At 36.9% G+C, this 17,440-nt stretch overlaps 1 protein-coding gene across 1 annotated transcript; it reads right to left on the reverse strand.

Moving 5' to 3' along the window:
* Positions 1-5,079: 5,079 nt before the first annotated feature.
* On the reverse strand, positions 5,080-16,399 carry cdk2 (cyclin dependent kinase 2). The gene is made up of 7 exons (XM_079597075.1): positions 15,978-16,399; positions 14,961-15,038; positions 14,691-14,811; positions 11,238-11,408; positions 8,438-8,539; positions 8,137-8,340; positions 5,080-6,199 (listed from the first exon to the last, which is right to left on the reverse strand). The coding sequence occupies exons 1-7, from the start codon at positions 16,091-16,093 to the stop codon at positions 6,095-6,097; spliced, it is 897 nt and encodes a 298-aa protein (XP_079453201.1). The 5' UTR covers positions 16,094-16,399; the 3' UTR covers positions 5,080-6,094.
* Positions 16,400-17,440: the final 1,041 nt, after the last annotated feature.

A 17,440-nucleotide genomic window follows, 5' to 3' on the forward strand; every position in this document is an offset into this window, starting at 1 on the left:
TATATCGCACAATTCTGACTTTTTTCTGACAATTTTGAGTTAAAATTGTCCGAATAAAGTCAGAATTGTGAGATATAAACTCAAAATTGTCAGAAAAAGTCAGAATTGTGCGATATAAACTCAAAATTGTCAGAAAAAAGTCAGAATTGTGCGATATAGAGTTTATATCTCACAATTCTGACTTAATTCTGACAATTTTGAGTTTATATCTCACAATTCTGACTTTATTCGGACAATTTTGAGTTTATATCTCACAATTTTGACTTTATTCGGACAATTTTGAGTTTATATCTCACAATTCTGACTTTATTCGGACAATTTTGAGTTTATATCTCACAATTTTGACTTTATTCTGACAATTTTGAGTTTATATCGCACAATTCTGACTTTTTTCTGACAATTTTGAGTTTATATCGCACAATTCTGACTTTTTCTGACAATTTTGAGTTTATATATCACAGTTTTTAGTTTATATCTCGCAATTCTGACTTTATTTTTGGTTGTAAATGGTTGTAAACTATCGTACTATAGAAGAGATAAATTCTATAAAGGTGAACCGGAAAATCAATTAAGAATTATATATTTTTACCAAGATGAAAGTCATGAGCTCTTCATGAAGAAGAGTATAAAGACACGTGTCTCAAAAGCTTCTTATTACTGAAATCTGTAACTTAATCCACTATCGGCTATAGCACCTATAAACTCTTCTATATAGTGTGGCCAGAAGTGCAGATTTGAACAGCTTGTGGAAGTGCAAACCCTCTTTTGGCATTCAAAAAATACTGTCTGGATTTATTAAAGATTTTGTAGGAGTTTTCCTTTTAGAGGCAAAATTTATGGGATTAAATTAATCATGCAAGGTGATTTACTGAGGTTTGCGGTAGTCAATTTGCTGGTATTATTATTATTATTGACAAGAATAATAGAAGTCCTAGAAGTCCTACACTTCCTTACGAAAAAGTAGTTTATTCATGTGTGCTATTAGTATACTTCATTTAAACTAAAGTTTTTCAAAAAATAAGAAAGTATACTTTGTCTATGGAGTTCTCAGAAATATTTATGTAGGTTGCTTCTCAGAAATATATTACAATTGCACTTTATTTGACTTGTACTGACAGAAAAGCGTAAGTATATTTGGCATGCTTAAAAGTATAATTAAGTATTCTAAGTATACTTGGCTTGTAGTTGTGTTTACTCTTTTGATTGAGTAGCCTATTAAACACTTTTAACTGCTAAAAAGTAGGCAAATTTAGTCCCAAGTAGTACACTTACAAGTCCACTACATTCATATTAATATGCTCACTACATAAAGTATACTTGAACATTGCTTAAAGGATTAGTTCACTTTAAAAAAAACTTTTGCTGATAATTTACTCACCCCCGATGTCATCCAAGATGTCCATGTCTTTCTTTCTTCAGTCGAAAAGAAATTAAAGTTTTTGATGAAAACATTTCTCCATATAATGGACGTCAATGGGCCCCAAACGGTTCAAGGTCCAAATGATAGTTTGCGCGTTCGTGACGTCATGTAATACGCAATTACGTTGAAAAGGTCACGCTTGTAAATGGCATTTGACTTTGTTTGCACGTTCAACTTGTAAACACTGACTCGGTACTTCCGCCTACGTCAAGCGTGACCTTTTCAACGTAATTGCGTATTACATGACGTCACGAACGCGCATCACAGAACAGAGCAAGGCGAGCATTTGTGCTTATAAAACTTAAACTTTTTTATTTATTTTTGAAATGACCGAACGTTTCGCTAGATAAGACCCGTATTCATCGTCTGGTGTCGTTTAAAGCCCGTTGAAGCGGCGCTGACACTGTCATTTGGACCTTGAACCGTTTGGGGCCCATTGACGTCCATTATATGGAGAAATGTTTTCATCAAAAACCTTAATTTCTTTTCGACTGAAGAAAGAAAGACATGGACATCTTGGATGACATCGGGGTGAGTAAAAGTTTATCAGCAAAAGTTTTTTTTTAAAGTGAACTAATCCTTTAAGTATACTTCATAAAATGAACTTGAAGTGGCCTATACTTGTTTTTTCGTAATGGCTCTTAAAAATAAAGGTTCTGGCGTTGATGGTTCCATTAAGAAACTTTGACATCCATTAAAACTTTGCATTGCACAAATGTTTCTTTATAGTAAAGACGGTTCTTTAGATATTCTTCAATCGTTCACTGAAAATGGTTCATTATGTCATCGCTGTGAAAAACCCTTTATTTTAATGGTGTAAATGTTTCATATCAGCCTTGTTGCTGGTACAAAGATGGTTCAGAAACATTACAATTAAATACTCTTACATTATGGAACAGACATAAAATCCATAATGTTTGTAATAGAATTCCTCAAGTGTATTTTCAGCACGTGTGATGAAGATATGACACGACCATGAGGTTTTGAGCTGGAGCCTAGAACAGAGTTTGCTGCCAATGCAGGGAATGTTCTCACTGTACCACACGGCTGAATCTGTACTGTAGCTGACATATTTACATATTATTGACATAACTGTACAGTTGTGAAATTTAGAGAATTAAGAACCAAAAGGGAAAAATGAGTTTCAATGATTTCAACTATGGACAAACATAATTGAAATGTCAGTGAAGGGCACACTGGAGTTTTCGACGGCATTTTTCAATATTCTGTGTCAAAACTTTGGTGTCCATGCAAAACTGCTCTTGTTTAACCAGTGCTAAAAATGCAACATCTCTGAGAGCAGCTTACATTAAACAAGAGCCACAGTGTTTGATTTCATTCCATCATGCTTTCATGATGCAGTCACTGTCACACAACTGGCTTCACGAAGAAGCGTAAAGAACCATATATAAATACGTATATAAATGACAATGTGTTATCATCATCATAACAAGAAATGCTGTTTCTAAATCAGTGGTTCTCAACCAATACGGTTACATTTTTAAAGGGGACTTATTATGCAAAATTCACTTTTACATGATGTTTGAACATAAATGTGTGTCGGCAGTGTGTGTACACAACCACCCTAATGGTAAAAATCCACACACTCCTCTTTTTTTTAAGCCCCTTAAATCATAAGCAAGCCATATGCAGATTCTATGCGAGTCACAATTGTTTAAGCCCCGCCCACGACTGCTGATGGACTCGGCTCATTAGCATAGACCCGCCCACAGTGAGCTGAACACAGTCCGCCATGTTTATCTCATCACCGGAGCATTTAACAACAGCATTCAAGTAAGAAATGTATTCTTATTATTGATTTCCTGTTTTTATTAAGTTGTTTGATTCATATTAACAGCATATTTGGCAGTAGGTACTGTATATTATACTGCTTTGACTTACACAGATCTAATGTAACGTTACATGTGTGATTTCTTTCCCTGCTGTTTACGTTCACAGACATAACCGACTGTGTTTATGTGAACTTTGTGTGTATTTGACAGTTTAAGCACAATACGACTTGAAGACTTGCACAATAAAAGGCCACTCTAAAATGTGCAGTTTTACTGTATTGGGGGGTCCGAAAACCAGTCAGTATCTGGTGTGACCATCATTTGCCTCACGCAGTGCAACACATCTCCTTCACAGAGTTGATCAGGTTGTTGATTGTGGAGTGTCCGCTCCTCTTCCATGGCTGTGTGAAGTGGCTGGATATTGGCAGGATCGCTGTCGTATACGCCGATCCAGAGCATCCCAAACATGCTCAACGGGTGACATGTCCGGTGAGTATGCTGGCCATGCAAGAACTGGGATGTTTTCAGCTTCTGGGAATTGACCGTTCGCAAAGACCCGTCCCCCTTAGTTACTGTCGCTATGTCCGACAAGCTACGCCGCTCTCACACACCATGTTCTCACGCAGTGAAAAATACATTGCGGAGCAGAGAGACACTGACAACACACTGACAGACAGGACAGACCAGCTTACTTTTCAGTTACTTTTGATATTAAACGTATTAAACAAAGTCTCACCTTTCAAATTTGGTCATTTTTAAAAAGAAATGTAAACAATAAATACCGTTTTGTGGCTCTTTAATGTGTGTGACAGATCGCTGTAGAGCCTCAGTTAAAGCTGCTCGTGAACCGATCATCTCTTCCTTCTAGTTAATTTATAGCATCAAATAAACATGAATGAACATCAGAAGGAATGTTGTTTTAACCGCGGAAAGACGTCAGTACACTCCGCTTCTCAAGTTCAAATCCTCCCATGTTAATCTACTAACTCTCCTGACTGCTTTGTCGGACAAAATGGCGGATGGCGAAGTATGATTGGTAAGATCACCTGTCAATCAAATGCCGAATGTAAGCATTGGCCCACTCAAGCCGGTTAAGACGACGAACCGCAGTCAGGTCGAGACCCCGATGAGGATGACGAGCAGATGAGCTTCCCTGAGACGCTTTCTGTCAGTTTGTGCAGAAAATCTTTGGTTATGCAAACCGACTGTTGCAGCCGCTGTCCGGGTGGCGGGTCTCAGACGATCATGGAGGAGATGATGCTGGATGTGGAGGTCCTGGGCTGGTGTGGTTACACGTGGTCTGCGGTTGTGAGGCCGGTTGGATGTACTGCCAAATTCTCTGAAACGCCTTTGGAGATGGCTTATGGTAGAGAAATGAACATTCAATTCACAGGCAACAGCTCTGGTGGACATTCCTGCAGTCAGCATGCCAATCGCACGCTCCCTCAAAACTTGCGACATCTGTGGCTGTATACTGTGCTGTGTGATAGAACTGCACATTTTAGAGTGGCCTTTTATTGTGGCCAGCCTAAGGCACACCTGTGCAGTAATCATGCTGTCTAATCAGCATCTTGATATGCCACACCTGTGAGGATGGATTATCTCAGCAAAGGAGAAGTGCTCACTAACACAGATTTAGACAGATTTGTGAACAATATTTGAGAGAAATAGGCCTTTTGTGTACATAGAAAGTCTTTAGAGTTCAGCTCATGAAAAATTGGGGCAAAAACAAGTGTTGCGTTTATAATTTTGTTCAGTGCAGTGTTTCTAGTTCTTAAAGATCTAGTTGTCAGAATAAACCCACAAAACATAACATTAAATGAACTTTTAAAATAAAAATTCTCTGTGATTTTAAGAGGAAAGTGTATCATGAATTTATGCTTTAGTGTTTATTTTTTCCCCTGGCTAAAAACATCAAAATGAGAATTTGAATGCAATCCTTGACATCAGAACATCCTTTTTTTAACAAACATGGTCCTCAGATCAGGTGGTTTCGCTCTCAGGTCTTTTACTCTTTTACTTAAACAAACAGCACAAAATAGAAACTTCAAAATGAAACCGATACAGATTTCACATAGGAGGAATGACTTCACTAAATCATTCATGTCCTTACATTGACTATCCAAAATATCTATTGAGTTCTCCAAAGTAATACATGACTTGTATTAAACTTATCTAACTAGCATTTTAAAACGAGAAGAGACCCCATTTTAAATGATGCCTTAAATGAAACTTTATTCTTTATGGTTTTAATCCATTGTTTATTGCGGTTGAAATGGTTTTTCGATAAAGAATTATATTTCACCTTTATAATTTGCCTGTTGGAAAAGTTGGTTCAGGAAACATTATGTAACACAATGTAAATAAAAAGTAACACAAGTTTAATTGAAGTTGCAGAGAGAAGTGTGTTTTATGAAACTATCAAAACAAATCAGGTTTAAAATAATTATTATAATAATATATTATCTAAAAAACAAAAAAAAGATATTGGCAGTCTAAACTGTTTCATTTGGTCTAAGGCTGGTACAGAGCATTCAGTGTGATATGTACTTATGGCATACATGAATAATATAATCCCACACTGGAAAAACCTTGGAATGTCATCTCCAAACTACGAGCATATGAGGAAACGGCACATCTCGTCTATGCAAATCTACATCTTCCAGGTCATTTTAATCAAATGCTTACTATTAGCACCACAGTTTTCCAGTGGAATGCAAAGGTTGCAGTGGATAAACTTCAGATTAAAATAAACCAGAATGATTTGAGGAAAGGTACAACTGATCATGGATTATAAAACGGAACCATTTCCGAACAGCTGGGAAATAGTTCTCAGAAAAATCGGACCCGACACTCAGTCCACTGGTGCTGAAGTACTGGTTCAGAGGCGCAAGGGAGGCACTGGCATGGTGACGTCACGGAAGAACCGATGGACAAGAGCGTTCTTCGCGGAGATCCTCTTGTTTGGATCATAGATCATCATTTGCTGTGGACAAAAATAAAATAAACACATTTTAAAAACTGGAAATATTAAAATCAAATTGACATTGCATTCGGGTTAAAGTGGTGGACTATGGGTAGAGGTGTAAAATTCAATCACATGGTTAAAAATAAGGGTGAGCAGAGGTTAATAAGGGTGTTTAGGTCTCCTAACGATTCCGATTCCTCTTAAGATTCCTATTCCAGGAAGGTACACATATTTAGTCAAACATTTATATCAAACATGGTTATTCTGTCTTTTGGCAAAATGTTTAGTTGCAGCCGTGATCAAGAATCAGCAGCCTGCAAAAAAACACTAACGTTTTACCAAAAATACCACAGAAAAACCAACTGGACTAAATAATATACATTTCAAACATTATTAAAGTAAACAGTAATAAAATAAGAACAAATTATCAAATTGGCAATAGCACAAATAAATACAACTGAACAGTTCAGATACAGGAATTGAAATCAAATATAAAACACTGCATAGTTTTTTTGACGCATTTGTTTCCTGAACAGATCCAAATCAAATGCAATGCCAATACTTTAAAAAATAAAGCTGGGATATTCGAATTCATTTATTGTCCATTTTGGTCATTTATATAAAAAAGAAGAAAAGGAATTAGAAAAGCAGCAGCTATTTTATGCACTTCCATTTATTCAGTCCATCATGGTCAGAGAAGTTTGTTTGAGCTTCTCTCAGTGTGACATGTCAACATTAATAGATTATGCGCCCTCTAGCAGTATGAAAGAAAAATTACATAAATCCAAAAATTGTTCTTACAGACTGAACTGAGTGAGTGCCACAGCCAAGAATCAATAAAGAACGATCCGAAATATACTATTCTGCATGACAATACTGCTCACAGTAGATTAGGACTGGGAGACAACAACAAATTATATCAGTTGACTGTTATTATCATGATAAATGTCGAGTAAAAGTTGTAGAAACCAGACAGGTAATTGTGGTTTTATCATCAGAACAGGATAAGCACTTGCCAAACAGATGAACATTTCACAAATGAATATTATGTTCTGTCTCTTAGAAACGCACATTGGACAGTAGCTTGAGTTGGGATGCAGATGTAAATTCATAAATTCATGTTCATTAGCAAAAACAGTTGCATCTGTAAAAATTGTAACAACCTCATTTTATGGTAAAATGGGGTCTACAATAGTATTTGGATCACGTTAACAAGGCCGTGGGAACTGGCCCTGCCGACAGCGGTTTTACTGCATTAGAATTTAAGATGACTTGAAATAAAGTTTTGTTTTTAATTTTCCCAATTCATAAAATTATTTAGTTTTTATATGTTGTTGAATGTGGTTTGCGACTTTGAGAACTAATTATTATTATAGTGTTGTTGAGAATGTCAGCGCTGGTAGTCACGTGATCGAGAACGCTTTTCACTGGATCTCACAGCGCTGTTTAGTAGTCACGTGATCGAGAACGCTTTTCACTGGATCTCTCAGCGCTGTTTAGTAGTCACGTGATCGAGAACGCTTTTCACTGGATCTCACAGCGCTGTTTAGTAGTCACGTGATCGAGAACGCTTTTCACTGGAATATTGCATGAACACTAAATCAAACTTTTTAAATTTTTTATTAAGAATATATCTCAATCGTTTTATCGCCCAGCCTTACAATATTCAGTCAGTTATTATCTTAAAATATATTGTTGAAGGCATAGTTTTTGGAGATTCCAAGGACAGGACAGTCCAAATCAATTTAATTAAAAAATTACACCCATCATCAGATGCGGATGCATTTAAAAAAATAAAATAAGTGTAGTTAGCTACCTTTACTTAGCTTATACTGTTGTGTAGTGCAGCGTGATTGCATTCTGTCAAACTACAAGCAGCTCAAAAGTTCACTATAAAGTAGCTTCACAAACCCCGGTCAGGCTGTGGTACTAGATAACCTTTGCTGCCTTCTTACCCCTAGAAGATCTCGGCCATCTTCATCCAGAGGAGGCACCACTTTAGACAGGTCCTGTCGGGCCCACTTGGGAAAGGAGGGTTTGTAGTCTGGCATTGACGTGACTCCAGGCCATATAGACTCATCCGGAGTGCCCAGAGTTCGAAATATCCGGAAGAGCTGGTCTATTTCAGAATCTCCAGGAAACAACGCCCTCCGAGTAATCTGGTGTGAAGAGCCAGAAAGTAAATAAACATCTCAAGCCATCAATAATAGCAAGCTGATAGGACGTGTACATAAAAATAAAAATAAATATAAATACCATTTCAGCAAAGATGCAGCCCAAACTCCAGATGTCGACAGCTGTTGAATAATATTTACATCCCAGGAGAATCTCTGGAGCTCTGTACCACAACGTTACAACCTATGAAAAAGGATCAGATTAAGGCAGTTACAGATTGTGCCTCATGAAGCTTCGAGACCATTATGAATCTTTTGTTCTGAATGAATGGATCGGAGCGTGTATCAAATTGTCAGAGTCACGTGATTTCATTATGTGGCTTCATTACATCATAACTGTTACGAAACGTGTTGAATTGTCAATGATGCACCGCTGGGGGCGAAGATCTCGGTCAACCCACGAATCACTGAGAACCAATGAACAAGTGCCTGTGGGTTTCACCTGATCTCTGATCAGTTATATACATGTGTAGACGTTTTAATTAGACATTAGTATAATTAAAATGAATAATGGTAGTTAATAGTCTCTTACTGGCCTGTTTAGCTGAGCCATTCACAGAACAAACTAAACAAACCATGACAATTGACAAAAGAACATATAGACCAGGGGTCACCTAAACTCTGCAGGACAGCGGCCCTCCAGGACCGAGTTTGGTGACCCCTAACATAGAAGCTTGATCATCTTATTAGATTATTAGATAATTGCATTCGAAAGATTTTACTTTCAATAAAAAAATTGCAATATATTTGTAAAAGTTGCATTTTGGCCCAGGTTTTTGTTGCATTTACACTGTTCTGACCACTAGGGGTCCGCATAGAGACGGGTTGAATCTGCCCAGCACTAGTCACAGATCAGTTGTGCAGAACACAGGGTTTGTCTTGGGTCTTTGATGGTAGCTTAAGCACATGGTCATGCACACATGCAAAACTGGTTGATAACAATAACAATTAATTCATTATTCCCAACTGACGTTTATACTTACACAAGATATGAGAGTCCAGAAGGATCTAAGAATATAATTTGATTTCTTAAAAGTAATATATCTAGGATTGTTGCTTCAAACAAGCAAACATACATCTGTGTTATATAGATTCTCATTTTCATATTATAATTGAATCTTATGTTGTGTTCTGTATTGTCTTAAGTAGAGAAAGAAATGTTCATATTATAATTGAATCTTATGTTGTGTTCTGTATTGTCTTAAGTAGAGAAAGAAATATATTTTTTAAGGTCACAGGATGATTTTATGCAGCAATACGTGTATAGCAATATATATTTATATTGAGTGGATTCTGACCAACTGTACCACCTCTGATTGGCCATTGCGATCACGTGCTCAACGTCACATATATGTGACACACACACACACACACACACACACACGTTTGAAAGCAGCTATCAGCAGTCATACTTGTGAGATGAAAAAGAGGAGTGAAATTAACTCAGTCTTTATAAACTGGTTTCTTACCGTCATACAAATTTTGCCTGTCTCCCTCAACATTTACGTTCAGTACAACTCGCTTAGAGCCTGTTTAAGCTGCGCTTTCAGTTGCATCTTTCTTTCAGCTTTTCTCTAAGTTTCCCTAAGTCTAGCTTTCTTGAATGTGATTTGATATTTGACAAAACGATTACTACATCTGCTTAGTTGTCTTTAGAGCTGCATGATTAATCGATAAAAGAAGGGGATCTTGATTCAAACACAAACAGTCTTTTCAACCACAGTATCATTATTTTTGTTACAAATTCAACAATTCAATTTATCACAGAAGTGCTGGGATAACACCATGTCCTACCTACACGCAATGTGCGATAAAAGGCGTCTTTTCCATATTAATCAGAGTTTTTGTCCTAACCAGCCGCGACGATTCAATTTTAGAAACGGTTTCTATTTTTCTGTGACGTCGCGCTGGAACAACAAACAAAGTGTGGCAATGATAATCTCAGGCGCTGTTTATGTGCTTAATTTAATGTTTTAAAAAAGTGTAATTTGACTTTGAATATCATTTAGTGCGCCAGCTTTGTAGCTGTAAAAGCAACAATGGATAATTCACCTCAGATCTTGAAATTAAACAAATGGAAACAAGAACGTTCAAACTGTAAACAAAATGTATTATTTGACAAAGATTGTTTTAGTAACTCAGTAGCCTATGTATTTGAATAATATTTAAATGGTGTAATATATGTGAATTTGATTGTACTCATCTATTTTCTTGCGAGTGCCGTCAAGATTACTCTCTGGTGCCGTGCACTTGCCATCGAGAGCCCGCCCACACTCTGTTCTGATTGGCTGTAGGTTTTGATTTTGATAGTGTGTGGACAGACAAATATTTGTCGCTGGAATCTTATCGCATCGCGTCTGGTTAGGACATGGTGTAAGAGTTTATAGTTCAGATATACACACTGATGTCGATTAGCGATCAAAATAGAGTAAATCACCTTTTAAAAGTAACTTGATGCTTCAAATAAAGATTGCATCAATTACATTGTTACACCAGTAGGTGGCGACAAGTAACGTAAAAAAAAAACATTAATTCAAGAGATTTGTTTAAAAACCCTGATTCCTCCAGTACTGAAACAAGTGAAGTCTTTATGAGTGAGTCATTTAAACATTACTTCAAACCAATTTAAAGAATATGTTTTAAATATAATGCAGAAATTAAAAAAAAAATTGTTTAGTTGTCCATTCAGAAACGTGTGAGAATCGCGATTCTCAATTTATCCAGAATAATGCAGCTGTAAACCTAAAAAGCAAACACCTAAAAAGAGGTTTCAACTGTAGCAAACACACTTCGCTCAATATGATTCCACTTGATTTAGGATCGAAACACAACGAACATATCCTTTGAAACCCTAGGCCTAGAGCGATGTTTCTGCCTCTCACCTCGTGTGTATAAGTCCGCACAGGCACACCAAACGCTCTGGCCAAACCAAAGTCGGCCAGTTTGATCTCGCCCTGAGCGTTGATCAGGAGATTCTGGGGTTTGAGATCCCTGTGAAGAACCCGATGGGAATGACAGAAGGCCAGTCCCTGGAGCAACTGGAACAGGTAACTCTGGTGAACAAATACACAGACACACATTACACATCTATTTGGCCATTACCACACCTTCTTGGATGTTTAATAGTTGTGGGCTGCATATCCCAAAAGCATTGTAAACCCTTAATAGCAATGAGTCACATCCGTATTTATTTTTTTCACACCCGAAAAAAAAACCCTACCACTTAGTGACAGTCAAACCTGTTGTCTCATAAAAGGACAAATAGACAGGATAGGCAGTATAGTTTGTCCAAGGACATTTTAATTTTACCTTAACAGTTTTACTGAGTTAAAAGAAACTTTGTTGTACTATGCTGGAGTAAAGTTCATAAATGATCGTTCTTTCCCATAGGATTTTGTAAAACTATGTTGGATGGACCTCTGTCCCTCTAGGGGGGTTTGGTGGCATGCTCCCCGCAAGAACATTTTGTACATTTTAAGGTTAAATGCATCAATCTGGTGCACTTTGAGAGCTCAAAATTAAGAGCTTCAACCCATGAACGGAGCACATTGAAGAAAGAAAAAGCATGGACTTGTACCTGGACATTAAACAGGGCTCAAACATCTTTTCAGTTATGATGTCTCAGTCTACATTACATTATCACTGGTGTTTTAGGATGCCAAACAATTATTATAATAATGATTTATATAATTATTCTTATGACGTAAAATCAATATGCTAAAAAGTGGCAGATGTGCTTCATCATTGAAAGATCAAGGTGGTTCTTATTTAAACTGGGGTTAGTTACCCCACATTATTATGTTTCTTGGGTCTGCGCTAATCCCTTCAAAGCAAACAAACCAGCATGCCTTTGCTTGTTTCTTAGTGACGGTTGTGTTGAAGTAAGCCAGAAATGCACAGGAGGTGTGGCTATATTTAATATTCATATTGACTCATGAGTTGAGTATGTGCGCTAAATCTGCAGTTTACATAAACTTGCCAGCAAATTGAGGGAACATAATTTATGAATCATAACCCGCCATGGCTAGTTCACATCGTCACCCACCACAGTTGATTTTTACCCACATTTGATGGGTGTTAATTTCAAGCCCTGCCATTATGAAATTGCACAAAAAATCATCTGTGTGTAAAAGCAAACTTTACGGGTTATCCATGTGAATTGAACGGTTTAGTCTAAATTTTCAGAAGAGACTTGATTGCATATATGAAGAACAGATTTAATTTAGGCTTTTATTCACATATAAACATTGATCAGCGAACATAAACAGAAGCTCAACCGAACCTGCTTGACGTGCGAGAACAAACCTCTTCAGAACATTTTGACTAAACTCATATGGATTCGTTTTACAATCTCTTTATTAACTTTTTGAAGCGTCAAAGTGGGAGTTGCGTAGCTGTCAGTGAAGGAATTTATTTCACAGAGAAATCTCAGATTTCATCAAAAAGATTGTGTCCTGAAGATGAATGAGGGACTTATGGGTTTGGAATGACATGAGGGCGAGTCAATTATGACAGAATTTTTCAATTTGGGTGAACTAACCCTTTAAGGCATGTGGGCAGAACTCCTAGAGATGGCTCTCTTCAGTCATGTTCACTCTTCCCAGGAGCGTTGCATGTGTGAAGCAGGAAGAGGATGGGGTTTTTTTTGGGATAACTCAGAAGGCATTAAGGTACGTTCACACTGGCGGTTAGGTCGCTAGTGGGCGTTCTTGCTACTGGTTGCCTGGTAATGTTTGTGAGTGACATTCACGGATGTTTCTCCATGTTGTAGACAACAAATCCGTTTTCTTGCAACTACAAACAAACATTTTAGAAGGAAAATTCTAAATATAAATGGAATCAGTATAACATGCATAATATTAAAGATGAACAAGAAACTGTGAGTGCTTTTTGCCATCTATTTAATCGCATTTAATCGCAACAAACGGGAAAATACCCTTTATATGGGTTCACGAAACCAATCAGGCTCTGAGTCAGTACTGTGAATACCCCTGTATGCACACGGAGATATATCACAACTTATAGGACAGTTTCTGACTGCTAAAATCAGCTTCTCGTTCAACTTGCCTCTGTCAGAGAGTGACGGATGATCACGCGCGCTCCACTGACTTCACTTCTATTGGTTGTCGCTCCCGAAAGTCGCTCTTCATTTGCATGAAGTTAAACAGATCTCAACTTTGTCGCGTCGCCAGACACGCTCCATCAGGTCGCCAACGGCCGCGATCGCGCGTGTCGCCGGAAAACGCCCGCTCCCCATTGAAATGAATGGTAACGTGTCACTTTGTCGCTTGTAGTGTGAACGCACCTTTATTCTCATGATTTCATGAGACCCTAGATGTGTTCAACTTGAAGCGGCGCTGCGCAGACCGATCAGTGTGTGACATAAAAGCACAGCGAGAACGATTATAGAGCAGACGGACAGGGGTGTGTTTCCCGTAGAACGACGTAACTCGCTGCTTCACTACTGTAGTGCGATGCATCATTGAAGAGATCAACTAGCTAGTCACGACTGTTTCCCGAAACCATATTATCGCAAATTGGTCGTTCAACCACGCTGGTTGATGATGTCACGCAGGTGTTGGAGTAATAACTTCTTTTAATGAATCTGTTTGAGATCGAATTAATGCCAGATTTATGGTATAAATTACAGACATGACATGACATCTGAGGATTATTTCTAATTTTATTTTAAAGTTATTTAGCTTTCTTTCCAGATTCAATCATAGGCACGTTCTTACGTAGCAGAACACGTTCGCATATGCGCACTCTTTATAAAAGGTGCTTTAAATCTCTTGACAAACTAAAAGACGTAAATTACATTTATGTATTCTAAATAAAAGTTACAGATTATACTTAATGTCAGCTTGCTTATTTGGCTCAAGATCAGGATTTAAGGAGTCCACATGTCATGTAAACTAGACACTGCTTCTAACCGCAGGTCGAGATCTGTCGTTCCAAACACACAAGTTTGCGATGCTGTTCGCGAATGTTCGTTGTAACTGGTTTCTGGAAACACCGACTCGTTGAACTGCTGATAACGATGGAACTTGCGACCATAGTTGGCTAACGGTGCTTTCGGGAAACACACCCCTGTATGCTTTCGAATCGCTCTCTTAGTACATTAATATCAAACACTGAACAACCTCCTGTCCAAAGACTGTCCTTGACAAAACTCATCAAATCTAGACGGATCACAATGACCTATTTTGATCCAAAATGGCAAATTTCCCCGAAAAAACGCGACTAACGGAAGTTTTGAGTTCTGAAACGTACAGGATTTATATAGTACAATGACCCCATATATGTCAAAAGATCAGGGCCCCGTTTAAACTCACCTTTACGAGTGGCAAGGATATGCCAGAAACAGAGGATGAGTCCATAAACCTCTTCAGATCTTGGTGAAGAAACTCAAACACCAAATAAAGCTTATTTTCCGTGTGTATCACATCACGCAACCTGTGGGCGAGAAAACTGTGAGACTCAAGAAGCCTTGGAGCAGTTTGTTTAGAATTGTGCATTGACTCGACATCATGATGTGAAACAAAGGACTAGTTATGCACTGGTTAAAATCATGAACAGGACTAAGGTTTAGACATCGCTCATACTTGACTATGTTCGGGTGATTGAGCTCTTTAAGCAGAGAGATCTCACGTATGGCAGTGCTGGGAACACCTTCAGTCTCCCTGAAACCAAACAAACAATCATGTCAATCAAACACATCCCTCATCTAAGACAAACATCTGTTTATATGAAGCTCACAGCCTATGAACCAGCCCTCAAAACGTGCAGGCCGTTAAATTAGTTAAAGCAGGTATCACAAAATAGCAATAAGGAATACAACATTTAGGTTAACATTAGTTCATATTCCACATACACAATTTTTAATTTTGAGTTGTATATATTAACCTTTTTAATGCATTATAAACAAACCCAAATGAATAATGAACAGCAGAACATTTATGAACCTGCAGTAACTTACTGGTCAAAATTTTGGAAACATTACAAGGCTATTTTTAATGTTTTTGAAAGAAGTATCTTATGCTCATCAAGCCTGCATTTATTTGATCATAAATTGTCAATGAATCCTGAAAAAAAGTATCACAGGTTATACAAAAGTATTAATTAATCATCATATTAGAATGATTTCTGAAGGATCATCATGTGACACTGGAGTTATGGCTGATGAAAATTCATCTCTGCATCACATAAATAAATTATATTTGAAAGTATATTAAAGTAGAAAACCATTATTTTAAATTGTAATAATATTTCACATTATATATTTGATCATTTATGAACCTAAATAAACAACTTCTGTGAGAAATTATAATTGTTTGTTCATGACACATAATGTTTACATGGTGAACTTTGTAAAGTGTTACTATTATTATCTGTTTGTAGCATTAAAGTGTTTAACAATCCAGCAGTGCGACATCTTTGACAGAGATGAACTGACTTTTAAAAGCACTTATGTTCGTAAATAACGGAAGAGATTCGTTGTATTAACGTTACTCGTAAACATAAAACAAACATTCGCGTTACTAAGTTACAGTTTGGATTGTGACTGTATGCGAGTTATTTTAAATCTGAAAGGCTTTGACAAACTAATGACAAACACTTACGTGTCTAATCGTATTTTCTTCAGAGCAACGGTCTCTCCGGTGATTTTATTCTTGGCTTTATAAACCACCCCGTATGTTCCCTCTCCAATCTTTTCCACTTTCTGAAAGGACTCCATGTCAAACTCCCCCTTTTCCGGGGACACTTCCACTCTAAATCTATTTAAAACTACAGATGTGTGGCGAGAGTACTTTTAGTCGCAAAACGGCGATCAGAAACATTAAAATAGTTTATTTAATAGGTAAAAATACAGGCGACCGAAAATCATGTCACAACTTAACATCAATACCGCCAATTCCCGCGTTTCAAACAACACGCCCTCGCGACAAAGCACAAAAAACAGGCCCCGCCCTCCGAAGAAACGCCAGCCTTCTGACGTAAACCAATGACCTGAGCGAAACAACAAAGGCCTCCTACGCTCTACGTTACGTAAAAAACGACCACACTTAAAAAACGTACGCCCGCCTCTTTACGGTTTACGCCGGGGACACAAACGGACCATCAGTTGAAACAATCGGCTCTATTTTAGTCCATTTTCCTACACACCAGGAGGAAAAAACATTATAAAAATAAGGGGGGAAGTAATAACTATGAGGTAAAGTCGTAATTATGACATTAACTCGAAATTATATGACATATGCCCTATTTTTTTAAACTTTTATATCATAACGTAAAATGTTGAATTTATGAGATAAAGTCGAAATTATGACATAGCCTACTACAAAATAATTATGACATATTAAGTCACAATTGACATAGTATCCCTAATATTTCTCTTTCATATCGTTTCATATGTAAAAAGTCGAAATTATGACATAGCCTACTACAATAATATTGACATTAATTCAAATTTGACATACTACGCCCTAATTTTGACTTTTATGTAGGCTAATAATTATGCTGTAAAAAATACATATATATATATGACATACTACAAAATAAATATGACATTAAGTCAAAATGATGACATACCACACATGAATTTTGACTTTTATATCATAATTATGATGTTAAAAGTTGAAATTGTGAGATAAAGTCAAAATTACGACATACTGTAAAAAAAGACACATTAAGTCGAAAGGAGGCTACTACTAAATATACTCTTTTATCATAATTATCATTAATAAAGTCTAAATTATGAGATAAACCGAATTTATTACATATTAAGTAATAATAACATACTAAATCATAATTATATATTTTTATTATGATTTTATTATCTCATAGATCTGTGACAGAGTTGACTTTATGGCTTAATTCCAACTTTTAATTTCATATTTATGCATTTTAATTTAATTTAATTTCAATTTACATATTTACCCGTTTATAGTCAAGTCAAGTCAAGCTTTTATTAAGATCCCTTTTGGGCAATTTGGTTGCAGCACAGGTAAACAGACAAAAAAAACGGACACATACAATACATCATGATAGTAAATAACACGTATTACAAAAAATAAAAATATAA

The sequence above is a fragment of the Phoxinus phoxinus genome (genome assembly GCF_949152265.1).
Source record: "Phoxinus phoxinus genome assembly, chromosome: 22".
Lineage (NCBI taxonomy): Eukaryota > Metazoa > Chordata > Actinopteri > Cypriniformes > Leuciscidae > Phoxinus > Phoxinus phoxinus.